General features: G+C 39.8%; 1 protein-coding gene across 1 annotated transcript; it reads right to left on the bottom strand.

The window, feature by feature from the left end:
* Positions 1 to 14602: 14602 nt before the first annotated feature.
* Positions 14603 to 17866, bottom strand: LOC149169140 (uncharacterized). The gene has a single exon (XM_089425094.1). It carries the CDS (start codon positions 17864 to 17866, stop codon positions 14603 to 14605), a length of 3264 nt encoding a protein of 1087 aa, XP_089281220.1.
* Between the last annotated feature and the right edge of the window lie 3650 nt (positions 17867 to 21516).

The following is a 21516-nucleotide window of genomic DNA, read 5'->3' as shown; positions in this document are numbered from 1 at the left end:
CTGTGACATCTTATAGATATACGACCTCACGTTTCCCAATGAAATCTCTAAAATCTATGTCCATATCACATTGAAAAGTGGTTCCAAAATTTGCCAATACAAAGCCCATGTGCCTATAAGAGAAAGTGCCCATTTGGTTTTAAAATTTGCCTTGAAGCTATCTCGTTCAAAAACTAAGACTTGTTTCTATCATGAGAAACCATCTAATAAGAAAAAAACATTTTAGAACCTAATAATGTTTGAATGATATTCTCCATAAATGGCACATGACAATTATCTTTCTCAGAGGCTCGATTTAGATTATGGAAATCCACACATAGAAGAATTTCCCTTGATTTATTTCTCACAGGAACCAAATTAGAAACCTCGATAGAGTGTCTTACTTTAAATATGATCTATGCATCCAATAATTTCTTCAACTCTTTCTGGATAAGAGGTTCTAAAGTTGGATGCACTTTACACATCTTTTGGTGGAAACACTTGACACTCTTTGATGGGAATGACATGCTAAATAATCCAAGTATCATATGTCTTCAGATAATCATAGGTCTAAGCAAACACATCTTGGTAACTCTTAAATATTAATTGGATGAATTATTTCCATTCTAATTTGGTGCAGCGGGTACCAAGATTGACATATTTTGGGTCCTATTCAGAACCAAGATTTACTTGTTCATGCCTTAGCGTGGAACTTTGTTTTTTGGTATTAAAGGGCTCTTTAAAGCAGTTTTGCAAATCATACATATCCTCCAAAGTGACTACCAATTTAGGCATATGGTGTCCTTTGTCTATATCCATCTCATATTCCAAATATTGTTCACGTTCTTCTTCATTAATAGCTGCATCTTTGAACACGTATGAATTTATAATAAAATTTAGAATCAGTTCATCGTCATTGAATACTCTAAAATTAGTTAGATTATCAAGTACAATAGGTTTATAAACTAATAAAATGGAAAAATCATCTCTTAAAGGAGTGAAATGAGCTATTTTGTTAGCCATGGTATCAATTGCAACATTCCTAGATCTAGGAATTGAAGAAATATTAAAAGATTTAAAAGATGATATGAGACATCATAGCTCTTGCTGGTAATTCTTTAGATGCAGAGATATACAATGGATAGTATTTCATACTTGTCTAGTAATGATATGAGAATTACCGATGAATTCGATACATTGTACCTTCAAGTCTATTGCTTGTTTTAGTCCAAAGATTAAAGCTCCATATTCTGCTGTATTGTTGGTGAAAACAAATTCCAAGAGACATGAGATACATGTTTTTTATTTGTTTGATTTAAAAAGATACAACATGCACTGGCTCCATCCTATGTTTCAGAACCATCATAATAAAGAGTCCAAATATTATTATTTATAGGGGAATTAATATTTACAATGAGGTTATTTAACTCTATTATACATTATTATTTAGCACTAGTTGGGGTACAAGGAAGGAGTTATGATTGTTTATCATATGGTATTGGTGATGGTTGGACTAAATATGGGCTGAGTAACAACCAAGATCTGTTTCAAAGAAAAAATTTCCCACAATTTCCTAAGTAAAACTTATAGGTTTATTGTGTCCTTCCAACTCTATGAAAGTATACTTCATATTAGGTTCACTATCTACCCTTATTTGATTATTTTTACCTTTGAATGGAAACAACAAATGAGACCTGTTATCACTCCAGGAAGCTCTCCTAGGTTGTAGCTCAGAGATGCCTAGTAACATATAAATCTTCAATATTGTTCTCTGAACTATTGGAATGGATGATGGTTTGGATCAAGTTAGATGACTGTTTCAACTCTGTTTTCACTCAAGACATGCATGAACACCCTCAAATTTACAAGGCTTTAGACCATTAATGCTCAATAGTTTATAGATTCAATGGATAAATGGAGAATACTGATTGTACGAACAGATGCATACATAAACACATATGAATGGCTAGCTACAGGAAGTAAATGAATCTTGCAAATCTAATTTATCAATGCAGAGATAAGATGACAGTTATCTAGAATTAGACACAGAAGAAAACATGAATAACCTATCCAAGTGCAAGCTTAGAATATAAGAGAAAATGGGAATTGAACTTGTAACAACAGAAGAAGCTTATATTACTAGAATGAAGATGAGAAGCTAGAGTAGCAGAGTATCCACAATTCCCAAAAGTTGAACTCCAGTTACTCTGAAATTTCAAATATTTATAGGCCTTTTACAATGCTCTCGAGACTTCTGAGGCTCGAGAGGTCTTAATCTATCCCCTCTGTCTTTAACGACTTGATGCCCTGACTAGGCACGCATGGGCTCGGAGGTTCCTTCTTCTAACAACATAGTCACTACATTCTTGTGGTTTTCTATGGTGTCAGGGAGCTCGCTCGTGCTAGCGATGCTCCATGATCATTTGTTGGTTTGGCTGTGTTGCGCTGTTGCCTTTCCTCTTCTGGCCTTTTGTGTCCTAGTCTCTATTCTGTGATGGAATGGGTCTTCGGGCCTTTGAAATCCTTTCAAATATTGACAATGATTGTTTTCTATTTTACACAGAAAAATGATACTCCAAAAGTCCTTAAACATTGTCTATTCCTCTATCAGGTCCATCCTTATCGCTATCGCAAGTCGCAAATGGCCTGTTCCCAGTCTTCCCTTTGTATTTTGGAAATATGTTAAAAACACTAAAAGTCATGAAAAATTGGATTTGGCGGACTTGAAATATTATATATTTTTATTCCAGAACCCCTTTGGGTTCGGTTTTATCGCATTGATGCTGCCCCTTTGTATTTCATTAAATAACGAAAATATGCAAAATACATAGGAAAATGCCTTTCGGCGGATTTCAAATTTTATGTAATACTATGTATATAACCGTTGGGTCTGGTTTATTGCATCAGACATCCATATCAGTATAAGCCCCGCTCCTTAATGCTTCCTCGATTGCGATCTGCCGATGCGATTGATCAAAATTGCATATCGCTCATGCCCCGAGCTAATGGTGAGCGCTCTATGAAACTCCAATGCGATATCGCGATACGATTAGTTGCAATCACATATCGCTCATGTCCCAGGCCAATGGTGAGTGCTATGTTGTGTTCTTCGATAGCGATCCTGCGATGTGATGTGGGCCGTCGATCTGTGCACTTGATCGACGGTCCACGTTGCATCGCCGATCGCCATCGCAAGTTCCATACGGTCCACCCCCAATCCGCTAATTGCCTCCGCCGATTGCGACCCGCTGATCAGATCTAGACCATTGATCGGCTAGATCTGATGGCTGCTGTGCATTTCACTGTTTATGCCTCCGATACTTGGTTTTTTCACTATTTTTATGTGTTTTTGCCTCCCGATAGTATTTTTCTGCCTGTCTGAAGGTTTTTCTCTTGCGATTATTTTTATATTTGGCCTGATCTTACTAACGTTTGAAGACTTAGAGAGCATACTTGGATCCATTTTGGGCCATATACCAACAAGGCTAACACTGGCTCCTTCTGGGGATGAAATCCTCCCTGTGAGGTTTCAAGAACCACAGACCAATGCCTTTCTTGTAAAACCAAAAATCAAATCTATCTCCTAGTGTTCCATTGGGCATGGAGTCTATTTTACATAAAAATAAAAATTGAATAACATATTTACAATATCAAGGCTTTAAAGCCTTAAATGAAATAAAGTTTTAAGAACCGCCCATTGACTGGGCCACCAAAAACCTCTTCTCCTTGCAGACTATGTAAAAAAAAGGTATTGTTCTGCTGAATTTGAGTGATGACAAACGGGCCTATCCATAAGGAGTCAAACTTACCATGATTACCTTTATTTTCCTTCAATGCATCCCATTTGAGAACCTAGTCACCAACTTGGAAATTGCCCACTTTTGCCTTCTTGTCAAAGGTTTCTTTGATTTTCTTCTGATGAACTTTTGAGTTATCAACCAGCTACTCTCTGATCTATTGTAATTCAACCAGGTTATTCATTCTCCTTACCATGTTATTTGTTTCATCCTGTTCTTCTTGAAAGAATTTGGCCACAGGGAGAATCAGCTAGATAGGAAAAACAACATCAGCACCATAAACCAGCTTAAATGGATAATTTCCTATGGACTTCTTGTTGGTAACTCTGTCAGCCCACAATGCAAACTTCAACTTGGAATCCCAACTCTTTTTGTTGTCCTCTAATAGTTTTTTGATTATCCTTACGAGACTCTTGTTAGATGATTCTGCGAGGCCATTGCCTTGAGGATAATACGAGGTAGAATGCACCAATTGAATACCCATGGATTCACACATGTCCACCAATTCTTCTTCCCTGAAAGTTGCTGCAATATCAGTGACTAGTTTGGTTGGGCAACCAAATCTAGTGAAAATATTCTCATTCAAGAACTTTATGATAACCTGATGATTAGCATTTTTAGTGGGTATGGCCTCAATCCATTTGGTGAAATAATCAGTGGCTACCAAGATCCATTTGTGTTGGCCACTGGAATGTGGATTAATCTCACCTATGAAGTCCAAGCCCCACTGTTGGAAGGGACCATTGACGTGTACTGGCTTCAAGGGCAGAGATTTTAGCTGCTGTCTTCCTGCAAACCTCTAGCATTTGTCACAAGACTTCACAAAAGAACACACATCAAATAATAGAGTAGGCCAATAATACCCAACTCTCAGGATCTTGTGAGCTGTGGTTTTCCAATAATGATTCCCTCCAAAGATGCTAGAATGGAACTGGTGCATGACTTCCACAGATTGTCCTTTGTCTAGACATCTCAAGAGGATTCCTGATGGGTCTTTCCAATAGAGTAGGTTTTCATTAATGCAGAATTTTGTTGATCTGAGCTTAATGGTCCGGGCTTGACTTGAGCTAAGCCATGGAGAGACTTCTAGCTTCTGCAAAAAATGAAATATGCTAGAATACCATTCACAGGTGGCTAGATTTTCAACCAAAGACCGATTCTGCTTTTACTCTTTTGTTGCTTCCTTTGTTTGCTCATCACCTGAATTTGAACCCATGCAATTGATGTCTAACAAAATGCAATTTTCCTTAGCCATAAGTTTATCCAAGCCCTGGCCTTTGACAAGCTTGGTGGGTTTCACCTCTATGTTGAACTCTATGAATTTTGCAATCCATTTAGCTCTCTTTCCATTAACATTTGGCTGAGTTAGAACATCTTTTACTGAGGCTGAAGGTACAGATGCAATCACTTTGAAATGCAGGATATAAATTCTAAATGTCTTTATAGATTTTATGAGAGCATAAGCTTGTTTTTCAATAAGGTCATACCTTAGTTTAGCATCCCTCAGAGTTTTGCTGAAAAAGGCCATAGGGTGCTCTATGCCTTCATCATTTCTCTGCAATAGAACTGCAGCAAGTGTATCATAAGAGGAAAAAGAGAAGATATAAAACTCCTTAGTGTAATATGGGTTGATTAGAGTGGGAGCTTCCATGATAGCTTGTTTGATGGCTTCAAAAGAGTTTCTTGCAGCATCTGTCCATTTTATTTCCGATCCTTTCTTCAGCATGGAAGTGATGTGCTTCACTAGATCTATAAAGTTTGGAATGAACCTCCTTACAAAGTTAATCTTACCCAGGAAGGATTAAATGTCCCTTTTTGACCTTGGGATGGACAATGTCTAAATTTATTAAACTCTTGCTGGATCAATCTTCACACCTTCAGCAGAAACAATATGTCCCAGAAGTTTGACTTCTTCTAGAGCAAACTATGACTTCTTTGGGTTCACAAAAATTCTGAACTGTCTGCACTTTAGAAACACCTTCTTCAAATGCTGCAAATGGTCCTTGTGAGTGCTGGAGAAGGCTGTTATGTCATCAAGGTAAATAAGGACAAACTTGTCCTTCTCTCCCATAAAGGCTATGTCCATGGCCTCTGAAAAGTAGCCCCAACATTCATCAATCCGAAAGGCATCTTGGAGTACATGAAAGTGCCCCAAGGAGTAGTGAAGGCAGTATTTTCCTGATCTTCTGGATGTACAACAATCTAATTGTAACCTGAAAATCCATCTAGGAAAGACATGACTCTAGCCCCGAAACTTTTTTGCAGCAAGTGTTCCATCTTAGGCAAGGGGTAGTTATCTTTTTTAGAGCATTTGTTCAGATTTCTGAAGTCAACACAAAGCCTGATTTCTCCATTCTTCTTTCTTACTATCACAAGGTTAGTTATCCACTATGAATACCTTAGGGGAACTATGATTTTTGCATCCAAAAACTTCTTTATTTCTTTCTAAATCAAAGGCAATAAGAGAGGGCTGATAGGTCTTAATTTTTGCTTAAAAGGGATGGTGTTCTTTTCCATTAATCTTATGCTGAATGATGAGGTTTTAAGATCACTGTAATCCCAGGAAAAAATATCAGCAAATTACTTCATGAGGGTGTAATACTCGGAATTCTGGGTAGAAGACAAGTGAGTGGATAGATTTATGTACTTCGGATGGGCTGGGCTCCCTATATTATGTTTACGAATAGCAGACTCATTTTCTTTTTTGGTAGGCTTATAAGGTACATCGTTATGATCGAACAACTTCTCTAGAGGCACCAATCCTTTGGGTATATGGTTACTAGGTAGCTGGACAATGCTTTCCCAGCCAATCTTGTCCTTTAGCTTGGACTGGTTGCATTCTTCCATGGTTTCATTTTCTTGGTCGATGTGTATTTCAGAAAATTCGTCAATGACTTGTAAAAACCAGTTAATTTCATCATCATCTTCAAAAACTTTCCAGTATTTGACATTGACAGGCAGAGATGGCCTGTATTTCATCTCATCTCTGTATGCTTTCAACCTTGGATGCTTTGCTAGGAAAGTTTTGTTCACTTGCTGAATGATGAGGTATGCGTCTCCAAACACTTTTATACCTTTGATGCCCATTTCTTTAGCAGCGTTTAAGCCCAATATCAGGGCTCTGTACTCTGCTATGTTATTTGTGAATTGAAAAGTTAATTTGAAAGATAAATGAATGCATTCCTGTGTGGGGGACACAAGGACTACACCTGCCCCTACAGCTTCCTTAGAGCAAGCTCCATCAAATAACATTTCCCAGATTTGCAGGCCTTCTTCCTCTGTGATCTGACAAATTGGTTTCTTAAGCTGCATGGAGGCCAACTGAGATTCTTCAATTTGAAGAATAAAAGCTCCAAAATCAGTGTCAACAACATAGATGGGATGATTAGTGGGATTCTTCTCATCACTGATGATATAAGCCAACTGAGCCTCTCTGTATAATCTCCTACTTTCACCTCCAAAAATTGGGACAATAGCATAGGATAGATCATTTTGCAATGTTCCACCTAATCTCTTGATCCAGCCTCTGGAAGGAAACATGCCAAACTTGGGGGGTACATATACTACCTCAATATCCATCATCATGCTCTTCATGGGAAGTTGAGACAAAGTGATGGCTAGGTCCTTGATTAATCCCAGACATTTCAATTTTCTAGAGTCAAAAGAAAACAGGTCATGATAAGGCTTGGTAATGTCAAGACCCAACTCGTCCATGACATCCTTGGGCATTAGATTATAACTGGCTCCATTTTCTAGAAGGCAGTTGTGAAGGATTTTATCATGAATAGTCAGAGAGACATAGAATGATGGGGAGTTTTCCTCATAATTTTCAATCATTGGGCTGAGAACAACCGCTGGTTTGTCATCTTGCATATTTACATAGTCGGTGGAGGCTTGGATGGTCTTAGGCTCAAGGGCCTTGAGGATAGATCTCTTGAAGGATTCATTATTCACTACATCAATAAGATGTATAGGTATTCTTAGCTTCTAAATTTCTGATTGAAAACTGAAAGGAGAAGGAGACTTGTCAAGGCCTCTTACCTCGTGAGCTAGAGCTTTTAGGATGATGGGATCAACTGTTGGTCGCCTCTGCTTATTAGCTTGCTGTACTGCAGGGAAAACAACTCTTTGAATAGGAGTTTCCTTGGCATTATTCATCTTCAACCTTAGATTCTCTCTGTGCTGATCTTTAGTTTGCAGAACAACTTCACCATCCCATTCTTGGTTGATCTGGTCATTGAATAATGACTTTTCATAGGCTGTTGAGGTAAAAAAGGAGGCACTGCCTTTGTCTTCTAGGCAATGGATCTCATCATCTTCTTCAAACTGCTCTTCTTCCATGACTACGTTCTAGAAAGGGGTCTTCACCCTTTGGTCTTCATTGGCATCTTTGCTTCTTTGCAAAATCTGCAACAGCTCATTAGCTCTCCTATATGGATTTGGATTCTAGGAACAAAGTTATTAGGAACCCTTCCTTTCCTAGGGTGCTACTCAACCTTTAATTTGGAGATTTTAGAGGCTAATGACTCTATCATCTTGGCCATTTTATCTATCTTGGGATCTGAAGATGATGAAGACTCACCCCTCTGTCTCCTTCTATCAACATTTCCCTTGAGCTTCTCTACAGCCATGATGTTTGATTCTAATTCCAAGGCTACATCCTGCATATCAGCCAAAGTAGCACATCGCCTCCCCCTCAATAGTAGACAAAAGTCAGAACCAAAAGCACTGGCATAGGTGAGTTTAGTAGAGGTAGTGGTGGGTTTTACTTCAGCTGGTATCTTACTGTACATGCGGTTAAACCTCTTATTAAAATCGGACAACAACTCACCATTTTCCCTCTTTAAGTTCCCAAACTCAGTGTGGTAGTAGATTAGATCGTTCTTATCTCCCCAATTCTTTAAGAATGCATCATCTAAAGCCTCGATATTTGCTATAGATTTGGGGGTCAGTTCTCTGAACCATTTTCTAGCCTCTCCATCTAGGCTCTGGACAAAGACTCTCATCCATACATCATCTTCACTAATGTCCATATTATCAACATAGCTATAGAATGATTCAAGATGTTCCTCAGCTGAAACACCTTTAGTCCCAGTGAACTTAGGCCTATATTTCTGATATTCTCCAGTAGGCATGGTAATCAAAGGAGTGGGTAGTACTAGAGGTCCATATCTAGTAGCTATGATTCTTTCCATTTTGGTAGGTGCTTGTGGTCCTGCCATAGCTATTGTGGCTATAAGGGTACTGGCAGTCTGAATGATAGAGGGTTGAGGAGTGATTGATAAGATTGAAGGAGTATGATGGATAGGAGGTGGGGTTTCCTTTGGGCATACAACAAAAGGAGAAACTAAAGAATAATGAGCTTTATGAATCTTTGAGATTTTTTCTTCACTGCTAGTATTAGATGCTATACTCTCAACATGTATTTGTTCTATTAAAGGATTTTCTTGAAGAGAATTGGAATATTGTTTAGATTTACTTGAACTTGATGCTCCTTTCTGTAATACCTTTCTCTCTTTGATGATTTTTTCAGGGTCAGGTACTGGGTCAACTTGTGACTTCTGAGGATTTCTCCGAGTATGCCTCACAAAATGAGCCAAAACTATGAAATGGAGTCGCCAAGAGGTTTGTCCTTCAGTAGGGTCGCCAGATAGATGATTACAACCAAAAAAGTGCCCAAACTTTGTCTTCATCAAAGCTGGATCTGTGTCGTCTCCCAGGAAAGCTGAGCTTCAGTCTCCTCTCCCCGGCAGTGGCACCAATTATGTTATCACTCCAGGAAGCTCTCCTAGGTTGTATCTCGGAGATGCATGGTAACATATAAATCTTCAATATTGTTCTCTAAACTATTGGAATGGATGATGGTTTGGATCAAGTCAGATGATTGTTTCAACTCTGTTTTGACTCAAGACATGCATGAACACCCTCAGCTTTACAAGGATTTAGACCACTAATGCTCAATAGTTTATAGATTCAATGGATAAATGGAGAATACTGACTGTACTAGCAGATGCATACATAAACACATATGAATGGCTAGCTACAGGAAGTAAATGATGCTTGCAAATCTAATTTATCAACGTAGACATAAGAAGACAATTATGTGGCATTAGATACAGAAGAAAACATGAATAACCTATTCAAGTGCAAGCTTAGAATAGAAGAGAAAATGGGAATTGAACATGTAACAACAAAAGAAGCTTATATTGCTAGAATGAAGATGAGAAGCTAGAGTAGCAGAGTATCCATAGTCCCCAAAAGTTGAACCCTTGTTACTCTGAACTTTCAAATATTTATAGGCCTTTTACAATGCTCTCAAGCCTTCTGAGGCTTAAGAGGTCTTAATCTATCCCCTCTGTCTTTAACGACTTGATGCCCTGACTAGGCACGCATGGGCTCGGAGGTTCCTTCTTCTAACAACAGAGTGACTACATTCTAGTAGTTCGCTGCACTGCTAGGGAGCTCGCTCGTGCTAGCGATGGTCCATGATCATTTGTTGGTTTGGCTGTGTTGCGTTGTTTCCTTTCCCCTTCTAGTCTTTTGTCTCCTGGTCTCTATTCTGTGATGGAATGGGTCTTTGAGCCTTTGAAATCCTTTCAAATATTGACAATGATTGTTTTCTATTTTACACAGAAAAACGCTGCAACACTGTGAAATCACACCCAGCTCTGTTTATTTCGGACTTCAAAAGTCCTTAAACACTATCTATTGCTCTATTAGGTCCATCCTTATTGCTATCGCAAGTCACAAATGGCTTGTTCTGAGTCTTCCCTTTGTATTTTGGAAATATGTTAAAAACACTAAAAATCATGAAAAATTGGCTTTGGCGGACCTATAATATTATATATTTTCATTCCCTAACCCCTTCGGGTCCAGGTTTTATCGCATTGGCACTACCCCTTTTTATTTCATTAAATAACGAAAATACGCAAAATACATAGGAAGATGCCTTTCAACGGATTTCAAATTTTATGCAATACTATGTATATAACCATTTAGTCTGGTTTATCACATCAGACATCCATATAGGTATAAGCCCTGCTCCTTAATGTTTCCCCGATTGTGATCCACCGATGCGATTGATCGCAATCGCATATCGCTCATGCCCCTGGCCAATGGTGAGCTCTCTGTGAAACTCCGATGTGATATCGCGATGCGATTAGTGGCAGTCGCATATCACTCATGCCCCGGACCAATGGTGAGCACTCCGTTGTGTTCTCTGATAGCGATCCTGTGATGCGATGTGGGCCATCGATCTGCACGCTTGATTGACAGTCCACGTTGCATCACCGATCACCATCGCAAGTTCCATACGGTTCGCCCCCAATCTTCCGACGGCCTCCACCGTTTGCGACCTGCCGATCAGATCTAGACCGTTGATCGGCTAGATCTGATGGCTATTGTGAATTTCACTGTTTATGCCTCCAATACTTGGTTTTTTCACTATTTTATGTGTTTTTACCTCCCGATAGTATTTTTCCACTTGATTGAAGGTTTTTCTCTTGCGATTATTTTGATCTTTGGCCTGATCTTACTAACTTTTGAAGACTTAGAGAGCATACTTGGATCCATTTTGGGCCATATGCCAACAAGGCTAACAAGACCAATCAATTACAAAGTGATCATGTATGTTCTTAGACCAATCTCGACTCAATAGAAAACCATAAGCCTCAGGCATGTCTACCACAATGATGTCAATAACTTGGTGAAATATTGGCTCAGATGACAATCTAATAAGAACATCATTAATTTCACCAACAACCTGCACCTTGGTTCTATCCAATTGTATAATATTATTGTTTATTTTCTTTGGGATATCATTTAGTTTCTTACAAATTGATAAAAGCATAACATTTATTGAGGCATTGGATTCTACTAAACAATTATGCACATTATGATTAAAAATCTCAAACATAAGCAAGAAAGATGGTGTTTGAGATCTCGAGTGTGCTCTGAGACTTGTAGCATTAATTATGTCCTTATCACAGTCTATAGCCTTTTCTTGGGAAGCTAATAACGAATTACCAAAGTTAGTTGTCATGGAAGAAATTTACTTTGTTTAGTAGGTGATTTGAATTTCTTAAGAAACAACTCTCTATGTTGTGGAAGATTACACAAATCATAGAGAGAGACATTGGCTCTTGTTTTCTTCATATCATTAATCACATGATACTCCATTACATTATTTTTAGTATTATCCTTAGTTGTGTTAGTTGATGGTGGAGTTGGAGTAGACTTCGTAGTTGACTTAAGTGCTTTTGCATTTTCTTTAGTATTCCCCTTTATGTTCTCGTTTTAATAAGTTGAGTTTTGATTACTAGTACGAGGAGGAAGTATTTTCCTTAGCAATGCTTTGCCCTTCTCCTAAGGAATTGGGTCAGCCATAGGTCCTTATTATGTAAGTTATATGACTTAGTAGCTTTAGTAGGTTGAGTATCTCCAAGTGAAACTTCTCCTACCGTCTTTTTTTCATGATCAACCACCCAATCCCATAACAATATGGTTGACACTACAATGGATTCGTCATCTGGTTGAGGGGACCACTATTCTAAAGATTACTCTATTTTGTTCTCAATGCATTTTTTCTCCATCAATTGATTGGTTATAAGTGCCATAGAATTAATCCAATGGGAACATATCTTCTTTGAATTCCCAACATGAAGGTATGAGGAGAATTTATCCATTTCAAATTCTTCGACATTCAAGTTGAAATTTGAACTCTCAGAAAATTTGGCCAGAGGATGGTTGTTATGCTTGAGAAAAGGTCTAGAAGATTCATTACTAGAATAACTTTGTTTGGAACTTTTCTTCAAATCTACTACCTCGTTGGATAGCTTCTTAACCATATTGATAGCACTCTCTAAATCAATGGTTTCCTTCTTATGAGGTTTACTTGTGGTGGGTTGAGGTTTCTTCCCGTTAGCTTTTGATTATTATTTAGAGAGTTAAACACTAATAGAAATAATTTTCTTTTCCAATTCCAATGCATTAGTAAAATTCTCAGGCAACGTGACCTTATTTTCTCTTTTAACAAATATTGCTATGGAGGAAAGAAGGGATGAGGTATAATATTTGATTGTTACTACATCCTAGGGAGAAACGTTGGAGGGAGACCTGTTCAATATTGCAGTGATGTTTTGATTAAAATCCTTGAATTTTTTTCTGCTTATCCATCTTCAAGGAGACCAAATCTCTCAATATTGTAGCAGGTTTTTTCTCATCTCTAAAATTTCTCATAAACACCTTCTGAAATTAATCTTGGTTAGCAAGAAAGCCTATAGGAAGATTATAATACCAAGTTGAATCCTTATTCTCAAAAGTAAAAGGAAACAATCAACACATCACATCTTCATGTTGAACATTCATCAAACGCAAGGCCAAATAGAAAAATTGAATATGATCTTCTGGAGTGATAGATTTATCCAGGTCAAACTTCGGAAGAAGTTTTTCAGGATGTCGAGGAAAGTTATGCAAAATGCATGCAAGATTCAATGCCCCTTTAGCCATCCATGTGGGTTTTTGATTACCAACCATCCTATTTTCTAGATGTTATTCATTGTATGAGTTGTTATGTTCTCCTTCACTCTCAGAGTTTTCACTTCCTTGTGACTCTTCGTCTTCATCATTAAGAGTAGAAGTTGAATGAGGTCGTTCAATAGATTCTACTAATTGACAAAATAGTCAATAGAGTCTACTAATACACCTTCTGAAGTCATTGGTATTCTCACAACATGTCTATGAGATAATATACTAACAATAGGAGGTTTCCTGATTTTCTTTGTGTAAGCATGGGTAAAAGGTCTAAGATATCTCAACTCTTCTTTCAAGACCACATATAAATTTTTAACATTCTTCAAACAAGGAAAATCTTTGGGGTTAAAATTTTCAATAGGCTCATAGTTAACTTGAGAGATATTGGGTTGATTACTATCTTGACTAGAAACTTGGGAATGATAAGAATGAGGAAACCTATCAGCCAAACAATGGCCTTCCTTCTAGCACTAAAAATATTGTCGACAGGGATGAATGCGCCACTTAGAGTATTAAGGGGATATCTCTAGTATGAGCCCCCGATTAGGATTCATAGTTTTTGAGATGAAAGTACCATCTAATTTTTTGTCCTAACCACCATCTTACGCTTTTATGAATGTTAATTTTTTGGATGAATAGGATATGAAAGGGAAACCTAAATTAAGTCTTTAATGGAATGCAAGCAAAATCAACTTCGATGAAAATACATTAAATTAATTTGTGAAAGGAATTCTACAACATATTTATAATAAGCATGTATCTAAAAGAAAGAGTGATATTAATCTCTGAAGAAGATACATAACAACTAAAAGTATACTAGTTATTAATTGTGAAATAGTTTACAATCTACAACTAGCATGAACATTTTTTTTTCCGAGGAAAAAAACGAACTTTTTTATAAGAAATAAAAAAGTTACAAGCATATGAGTTAACATTCAGAAGCCTCAGTGATATTGAGACCTACATCAGTCCCAAAGAGAGAGAAACAGTCTCCTCTGTGTATCACCCAACTGTCAAAGGAACCAAGAAAAACCATGTTCTTGCCTGTTAGCGTCGCTGGATCGTTGCCTTACATAGACAACTCTTACAAAAAAATTTCTGTCCATATTCAAAAAACCGTGGGTCTCCTATACAGAGGAAAACAACCCACGGTATATCATCATGAAGTTCAAATGTTTGATTCTAAAAAAGGTGTCCACAAACAGTAAAATAAACAGCAATATTTACATCAGCTCCGATTTCTGAATATAGCGGCTGTCAAAACAGAAACTGAAAACAGCTGATATCGAAAAAGATTATGTGTATGGAGGGAGATCCGACACACGGATCTGATCATGCATCTGTTCCACTATTCTCCACGAGTCCACAGCTTGCTGCAGACCATCTTTAGAAAGCTTGTCTGCATCTTCATTTCTGTCCCTGTAAATATGTTCAATAGAGAATACATTAAATTGGAATTTTAAATTTTGAATTTCTTCCATGAGTGGTCTCAGCATATAGTTTTGGCATCTATATTTTCCATTTACCCAATTTATTACATTCAGTGAGTCCCCAAAGATCTGAACTGTGAAGATATTTCTGCTTATGAGCCAACATAAAAGAAGTTTAAGGGCAGACAGTTCGGCGAAATTGTTTGTACCGGGACCTAGTCCCACAGAGGCTTTTAAAGAGTGTGAGGAACTTAAATGGATAATGATCCCAGCACCCGTATTGTTGTTCTGAGCTGCCCCGTCGAAATAGGCCCATGGGATCCCAACTCTGATTCGTTCCTCCTTTCTGGGAATAGTTTTCCTTGATTCTTCGGGTTCCGGAATACTAGCTAATATGGCTGAGCTTTGAATAGCGATCACTTCCGCCGGAGTGAGCTTTTCTCTGAAAATGCTTCTATTCCTTGCTATCCAGATACCCCAACAAATAATGGGGGGAAGGTTCCTCAAGTTTCTCTCTGAGTAGTGGTTCCACCAGTATTCCCATGCTGAAAGAAAAGATTCCCCCTCCCATCTCACAGTTTTATCCAGTAACTTCTTCATCTCTTCCCATACTTTCCTTGCAAATGGACAAGCAATGAACAAGTGAGAAATGGATTCAGAGTCTGAAAAACATAAGGGACATCTTCCTGGGCCCTGTTTGAATCTGGATTGTAGAATATCCCAGGTAGGAATCTTCTTTCTTAACACACACCAAAAGAATAATCTTGCTTTTTTTGGGCATTTCAGCTTGAGCAAAGGTTTTGCCCACCATTCTGGAAGATCCCACCCTTTTCTCTTCATTAAGTAATTATACCCAGCCTTTGGAGAGTAGGATCCGGATTCAGCATGTGCCCAAACCAGCTGGTCAGGCCTGTCCTGTAGTCTGACATTTGACCTCTTTAGCTCCTGAAGAAAACTCCGCCATTCATTTCTCCACAAGGGGTCAATTCCCAAATCTTCTTCTGTTTTCCATGCTTGGCTCCAAATGGTTGATCCCAGATTTGCAATCTGATTTAGGCCAAAAATCCCCTTCGCATCCAAGTGAGCCAATAGGTCAGGGGATAGAGCGAAGGATTCGTTGCATCCCACCCAGGGGTCTCTTCCAATCCTCACATTTTCGCCATTTCCAACCTGCCAAGCCAGGCCCTGTTCTATGACCTTAAAAGCCTCTGTCGTGGCTTTCCAAATCACTGAAGGATGCCTTCCTTTTTTGTTTGGATTTCTTATCCAATCTTCTAAAGGCATGGGATCAATGTATTTGCGTTTTACTACTCTGGTCCATAAATTCTCGGAATTGATTATTCGCCATCCAGATTTTGCTGCCAAGGAAGTGCTGAAGTCATAGAGGTTTTTTATGCCCCATCCACCCCAGTCTTTTGGCCTTGCGATTTTGTCCCATGCCACCCAAGGTAGAACAGAATCCTCCTTTGACCCTGACCAAAGGAATCTGCTGCAAAGTTGTTTGATCTTGTGCAGAATACCTTTCGGGATCCATGTTAGGGCTGCCCAGAACACAGGCATGGCCTGAAGAACAGAGTTCACAAGGGTTAGTCTGCCTGCCCGAGATAGCCACTTGAAGCTCCAATGAGAGATTTTTTGTTCAATTTTGGCCACCAGCCAGTTCCAATCCTGCTTTTTATATGAGTGTGGTTTCAACCAAAACCCAAGGTATTTGAACGGAGAATCCATATTACATGACTCAAAAGGCAGATAAGATGAAATCAGAAGTTCCTCCTGTCGGTTGAAGCCCTCCAATATTAGCTGGGACTTCCTTGAATTTATTTGAAGCCCTGTAGCTTTCAAGAACAGGTCAAGAAGACTTTTAAGTTCTTTTATTTCATTTAACCTCCCATTTGTAAATAATAAAATATCATCTACAAATAGGAGATGAGTAATGAACAAATTTACAGCAACTTCCAAACCTTTTATCAAACCTGTTCTTTTGGCATTTGATATCAATCTGCTGAGTCCCTCTGCGGCTAGGAGAAAAAGTAAGGGAGAGAGAGGACATCCTTGCCTCAACCCCCTTTGGCCTTTGAAGAATTGGGAAGCAGCCCCGTTTATTAAAACTGCAAAGCTTGCACTTGAAATACACCCCATGATCCAGCTTATGAACTCCACCTTGAAGCCCAGATGAGTCAGGAGCATCCTGAGGTAAATCCAGCTAATTCTGTCATAGGCTTTAGACAGGTCAATTTTTAACACAACCCCCTTCTTGTTTGATTTTCTGATACTGTGTATGGTTTCCTGTGCCACCCCTATAGCTTCATGAATTTGACGACCGTCTAAAAAGCCAAATTGTTCAGGAGAGATGCAATTAGAAAGGATCGGTTTCAGGCGAACCGCAATGGTTTTTGCAATAATTTTATAGATGCAGTTGCACAGTGAAATTGGCCTGAAATCCTCGAAAGATTCCGGTTCTTCTTTTTTGGGGATAAGAGCAATGAAAGTAGCATTAAAAGGGGGATGAACCTCTCCTTTCCTCCTTGATTCCTCCACCACTTCCGTTAGTTCATCCCCAATCAAATCAAAAAAGTGGGTAAAGAGTTCAATAGTCCAGCCATCCGGGCCCGGACTTTTGTCTTTTGCCATGGATTTAACTATACTTTCTACTTCCTCTTTTGTCACTTCTCTAAACAGGTTTTCAGCTTCCTCCCCCTCCACAAAGCGGGGGAAAGCTTGAGCAGTTTTGATGATCTCAGCTAAGGAAACCCCTCCTGGATCTGAGAACAAAGATTGAAAATGATTTTTCCCCATGAATGATAGGGCCTCAAAAGACGAGGCTTCTCTGCCTTCAGGATCCTTTAGCTTCCAAATTGTATTTGCAATTTTCCGGCCTCTTGCATAGTTGTGAAAAAATTTTGTGTTTTCATCCCCTGCTCTCAGCCAGATCGCCCTGCTCTTGAGTCTCCATTCTTCCTCTTTGTCCAGTAAAATCTTTGCTCTAGACTTCTCAAGGGCCACTATCCTTTCCTTAGACTCCTGGGTAGCATAAGCATCTGCCTCAGGATCTTCTAGGGCTCGAAGATCCGCATCAATTTTTGCCAATTCTTCATTCTGCTTTTTCCTTCTGTCTGTGGCCCATTCCATAGTTGCTTTCTTTAGTCTTTTTAGATTATCCATAAATAGAGCCCCTTTATTTTCCAGCGGGTTTCTATCTGGATGTCTCCAAGTATTTCTAAAAAGCAGATTATAAGAATCTTCTTGCAGCCAAGAAGCATTAAATTTGAAAGGAGCAGCAGGTTTTGGGGGGGGGTTTGGAAAGTTCTAAAAGAATGGGGAAGTGATCAGAATTCCCCCCTTCACCCACCCATTGTCTGAACAAAGGAATATTTGAAGCCATCAAATCATTGATTAAAAAGCGATCCAGTCTTTTTGCTATTCTCTCCTCCCCTGTTCTCCTGTTTCTCCACGTAGGTTTTGCTTTTATAATGTTAACATCTATCAGCTTATGGGAAAGGAGCGCATTAGCAAAAAAGTCTGTTAGGGGGTCTTCTCTAGCTGAGGGGCCCCATGCCTCCGCATTCCCTAAGGAAAAATTTAGATCTCCTCCTAATATCAAATTTTTCCCTTTTAGCAGTTCTTTGGACAGGAGTGCATTCCAGAAGGCAACCCTTGACTGACATGGCCCGTAAACATTGACGATCAAGAAATGGAAATCGAATTCAGGGGAGAAAACCTCCAAACCCAGCACATTTGGCATACCCCAATGGTTTAGCATTTTCAGTCTGCCCTCCCTGCATCCGATAGCAAGCCCACCCGAGTGACCCTCTGCATCCAGGGCTACAAAGGCCCACCCCGGAAAGGAAGTTCTGAGGGCTGATTCAATGTCAACACCCCTGCCTAAAGTTTCTTGGAGAAAGACAATATCTGGATTATAGCGAGAAATTAATTCCTTCAAAGCCAGTTTTTTGGGTTTACTGGTTAAACCCCTGCAGTTCCATGACAAGCAGATCATTTTATAACAGCTTCAGGGGGTTTTGCTGCTCTAAGCGCCCCAGGAATCAACATTTGCTTGCCATCAGCCACATCAATTTTGGCTTTAACTTGAGCTTTTGATAGGTTTGTCTTCCTACCTCTACCCTTTTTAATAGAATATTTAGATGATGAAGGACCCAAACCACCCACCGGCTCGATCAACTCAGGGAGGATATCAGGCTTTTTGGATGAACATGGGTGGATACATCCGAGACCGGATTATCAATGGAAACAACTTCACAATTCAGATCGATGGATGGTATGGCAGCAGTAATATTTTCAATATTTACAGAATCATCCATGCATTTAGTAATCAGAGGAGACCCCTTAGACGAGAAGACAATTTTTGAATCAGATATGCATACAGAGTTTAGTGGGTCTGACTTCATACCGGGTGCTTCGCTAGCGATGGCATCTGTGACTCGGACGGGAATCTCAGCGCCGCTTGGATCTTCAGCTGCTTGAACCGGGTCCCCTCCTGTCAGAGGCAGGGCTTCTTCTTCCTGAGTTTGGATCCATTCCATAGGCTTAGCCTCTGAGCTTTGATTCTCCACCGATTTCATATCTTTCCTTGTGCTTCCAACCCACTGCTCATCTGATTTCTGAGACCTCCTTCTGCGTCTCCCCAAGGGGCAATCCCTTGCCAAATGCCCATACTCATGGCATCGGTGACACCTAAAGGGTAGAAGTTCATAATCCAGCATCTGTTCGAAAACATAATCCCTGTACTGCAAATTTATCGATTCCGCAAGTCCTTCATTTGGGTTTAAACGCACTAAAATCCTGGCCACTGCTCTTTCATGGGTGTGAAGAAAGGACTTGTCTGCTTCCAAGAACGTACCCAAAAGATTCCCAATAGAAGTGAACACGGAATCAACCCAAAGGAACGGGGGAAGACCAGGTGCCCTTACCCAGACAGGGAATTCCTCAACCTTCTCCTTGGACGCGTCGAAGAGAGGAGACCATCTTTTGAAAAAAACTGGGCGTTTCCCAAACGCCCAATTTCTCCCTTCGACCCATTCCATGGCTTCCTTACTATCGAATCTGATCATGAACCACCCTTTGACCAGTGTAGCCGTTTTGAAGGATTTTGCCGGGGTGTCCTTCCACTGACTCTCTGCCCAAAGCCGTAAGAACTTGCCTGAGACGAAACGCCCCCTAGCTCGACCCACCAGCGTGCACTCCGCCACCTCCAATGCGTCCTCTACTTGAACGTCCATCCCCAACAACAAATTTCCTGCTATCCTTTTCTTTTTTAAGAGCTTCGCCTTTTTATGCTTTTCCCCAGCCCTTTCCCAATCCGGTTCCTCTTCTCTGTCCAAGACTGAAATATCTGGTACCCTTTGGGCTCCAGTCGCATTTTCCGCAGGGGGGGTGTCATCCGTTCCTGAAGGGATATGGCTCGTTACTCCTACTGGGGTCCCATTCTTGCCTGCAAGCTGACTACCCTTTTCTTTCGCCCTTTCAGGGTCAAGGGTTTGGTCGTCCTTACCCTGTATTAAGACCTTACCAATATCAGATGAAACCCCCTTTTCACCCGGGCCGGCATGTATAAGGTCTTTTGAGAGAGAGCGCCTGTTTACAGCTGAAAGACTGCTTTTTTCCTTAGCTTCCTTACCCGAAGTTTGGAAACCCCCTACTGGCCTCCATACTCCTTGACTGGAGTTGAAATTAATGATGTCTTCCAGACCACCAGACGGGCTGAAAACCTTCGAGGGGGATAGAAACTTACCATCGTGGAGGCCTTTCTCTTTCGGAATATTTTCCACCGCTCGTACTCCTGACTCTCCTTTGCGCCCGCCGCTATTGTCGAACGCACCAGACAGGTTCAGACTCTCCTCCAGCAAACCCTTTGGTGGATTATTGCTCCAAGGTCCTCCCACAGAGAAGGTGGCCGATGCGAAGTTTCCAACTTGCCCGAAGAACTTATCAATGTTTTGATCGGTTACCTCCTTACCCCAGACTGAAAGAATGTCTTCTGGGGCTGGGTCTAGGTCCACCGCCTCATTATGATTCACCATGGTAACTAAACTGTGGTAAAAAACCCTGACACCTCACAGAAAAAAAACCCCGTTACCTGAAATGTCGCTCCTGAAACCGCCTGGGAGCAAAAGCCCGTTTTGGATTTTGGATTATGTTGTTCCAAACCCGCCTTAGGACATTATTTGCAGAGATGAGCCCCCAGAGAAAACTGCCAACACAAACCGCCAGCGAAAAACCCCAAGACCTAACCGAGAAAAAACAACAAGAAATTCCGCCCAGCTGTCTCATTGCTAGGGAACCTTGAAAGCGCCTAACCTCGGAGGATCTGCCATCGGTCCAGCCCGTACCTTCGTGACGTGAGATGGAGAGTCTACGACACCTAGGCCCTCAGCCTAGGGTTTCAGGATTGAACCCTACGCCATCCTTTCAAGATCCTTCAGTATTTCATTATCAATGAATTCACAACTAGCATGAACATATGCAAAGATCATTAATATATTCTTAGAATGATAAGATTTTACAACTAACAAAATAGTTCATTGACTCACCACAAATATACAACAATCATATATTAATGAACAAAAATAAATAAAATTCTTATAATAGTCGATAACACATGATAAGAAAGTTATTGTCATGACCTTTCAGGCTTCTAAATACTATAGTTGAACATTCAACGCCAAACGATAAATTTCCCTTAAGAATCTGTATAGTGGGAGTGTATAAAGATGAAAACTAGTCCTCAAAGTAATTACAAGCTTCTCCTTTTCAAAAATTTT

The sequence above is a fragment of the Pinus tabuliformis genome, chromosome 4_2 (assembly GCF_031772625.1).
Source record: "Pinus tabuliformis cultivar Carrire ecotype Pingquan chromosome 4_2, CPIR1, whole genome shotgun sequence".
Lineage (NCBI taxonomy): Eukaryota > Viridiplantae > Streptophyta > Pinopsida > Pinales > Pinaceae > Pinus > Pinus tabuliformis.
Note: the sequence above shows the minus strand (reverse complement) of the source record. Positions and strands in the feature narration are given on the sequence as shown.

What these genes read in the sequence shown, in the direction of transcription:
- LOC149169140 (XM_089425094.1), bottom strand. Translation starts at nt 17,866, where the DNA reads ATGGAATGGGCCACAGACAGAAGGAAAAAGCAGAATGAAGAATTGGCA.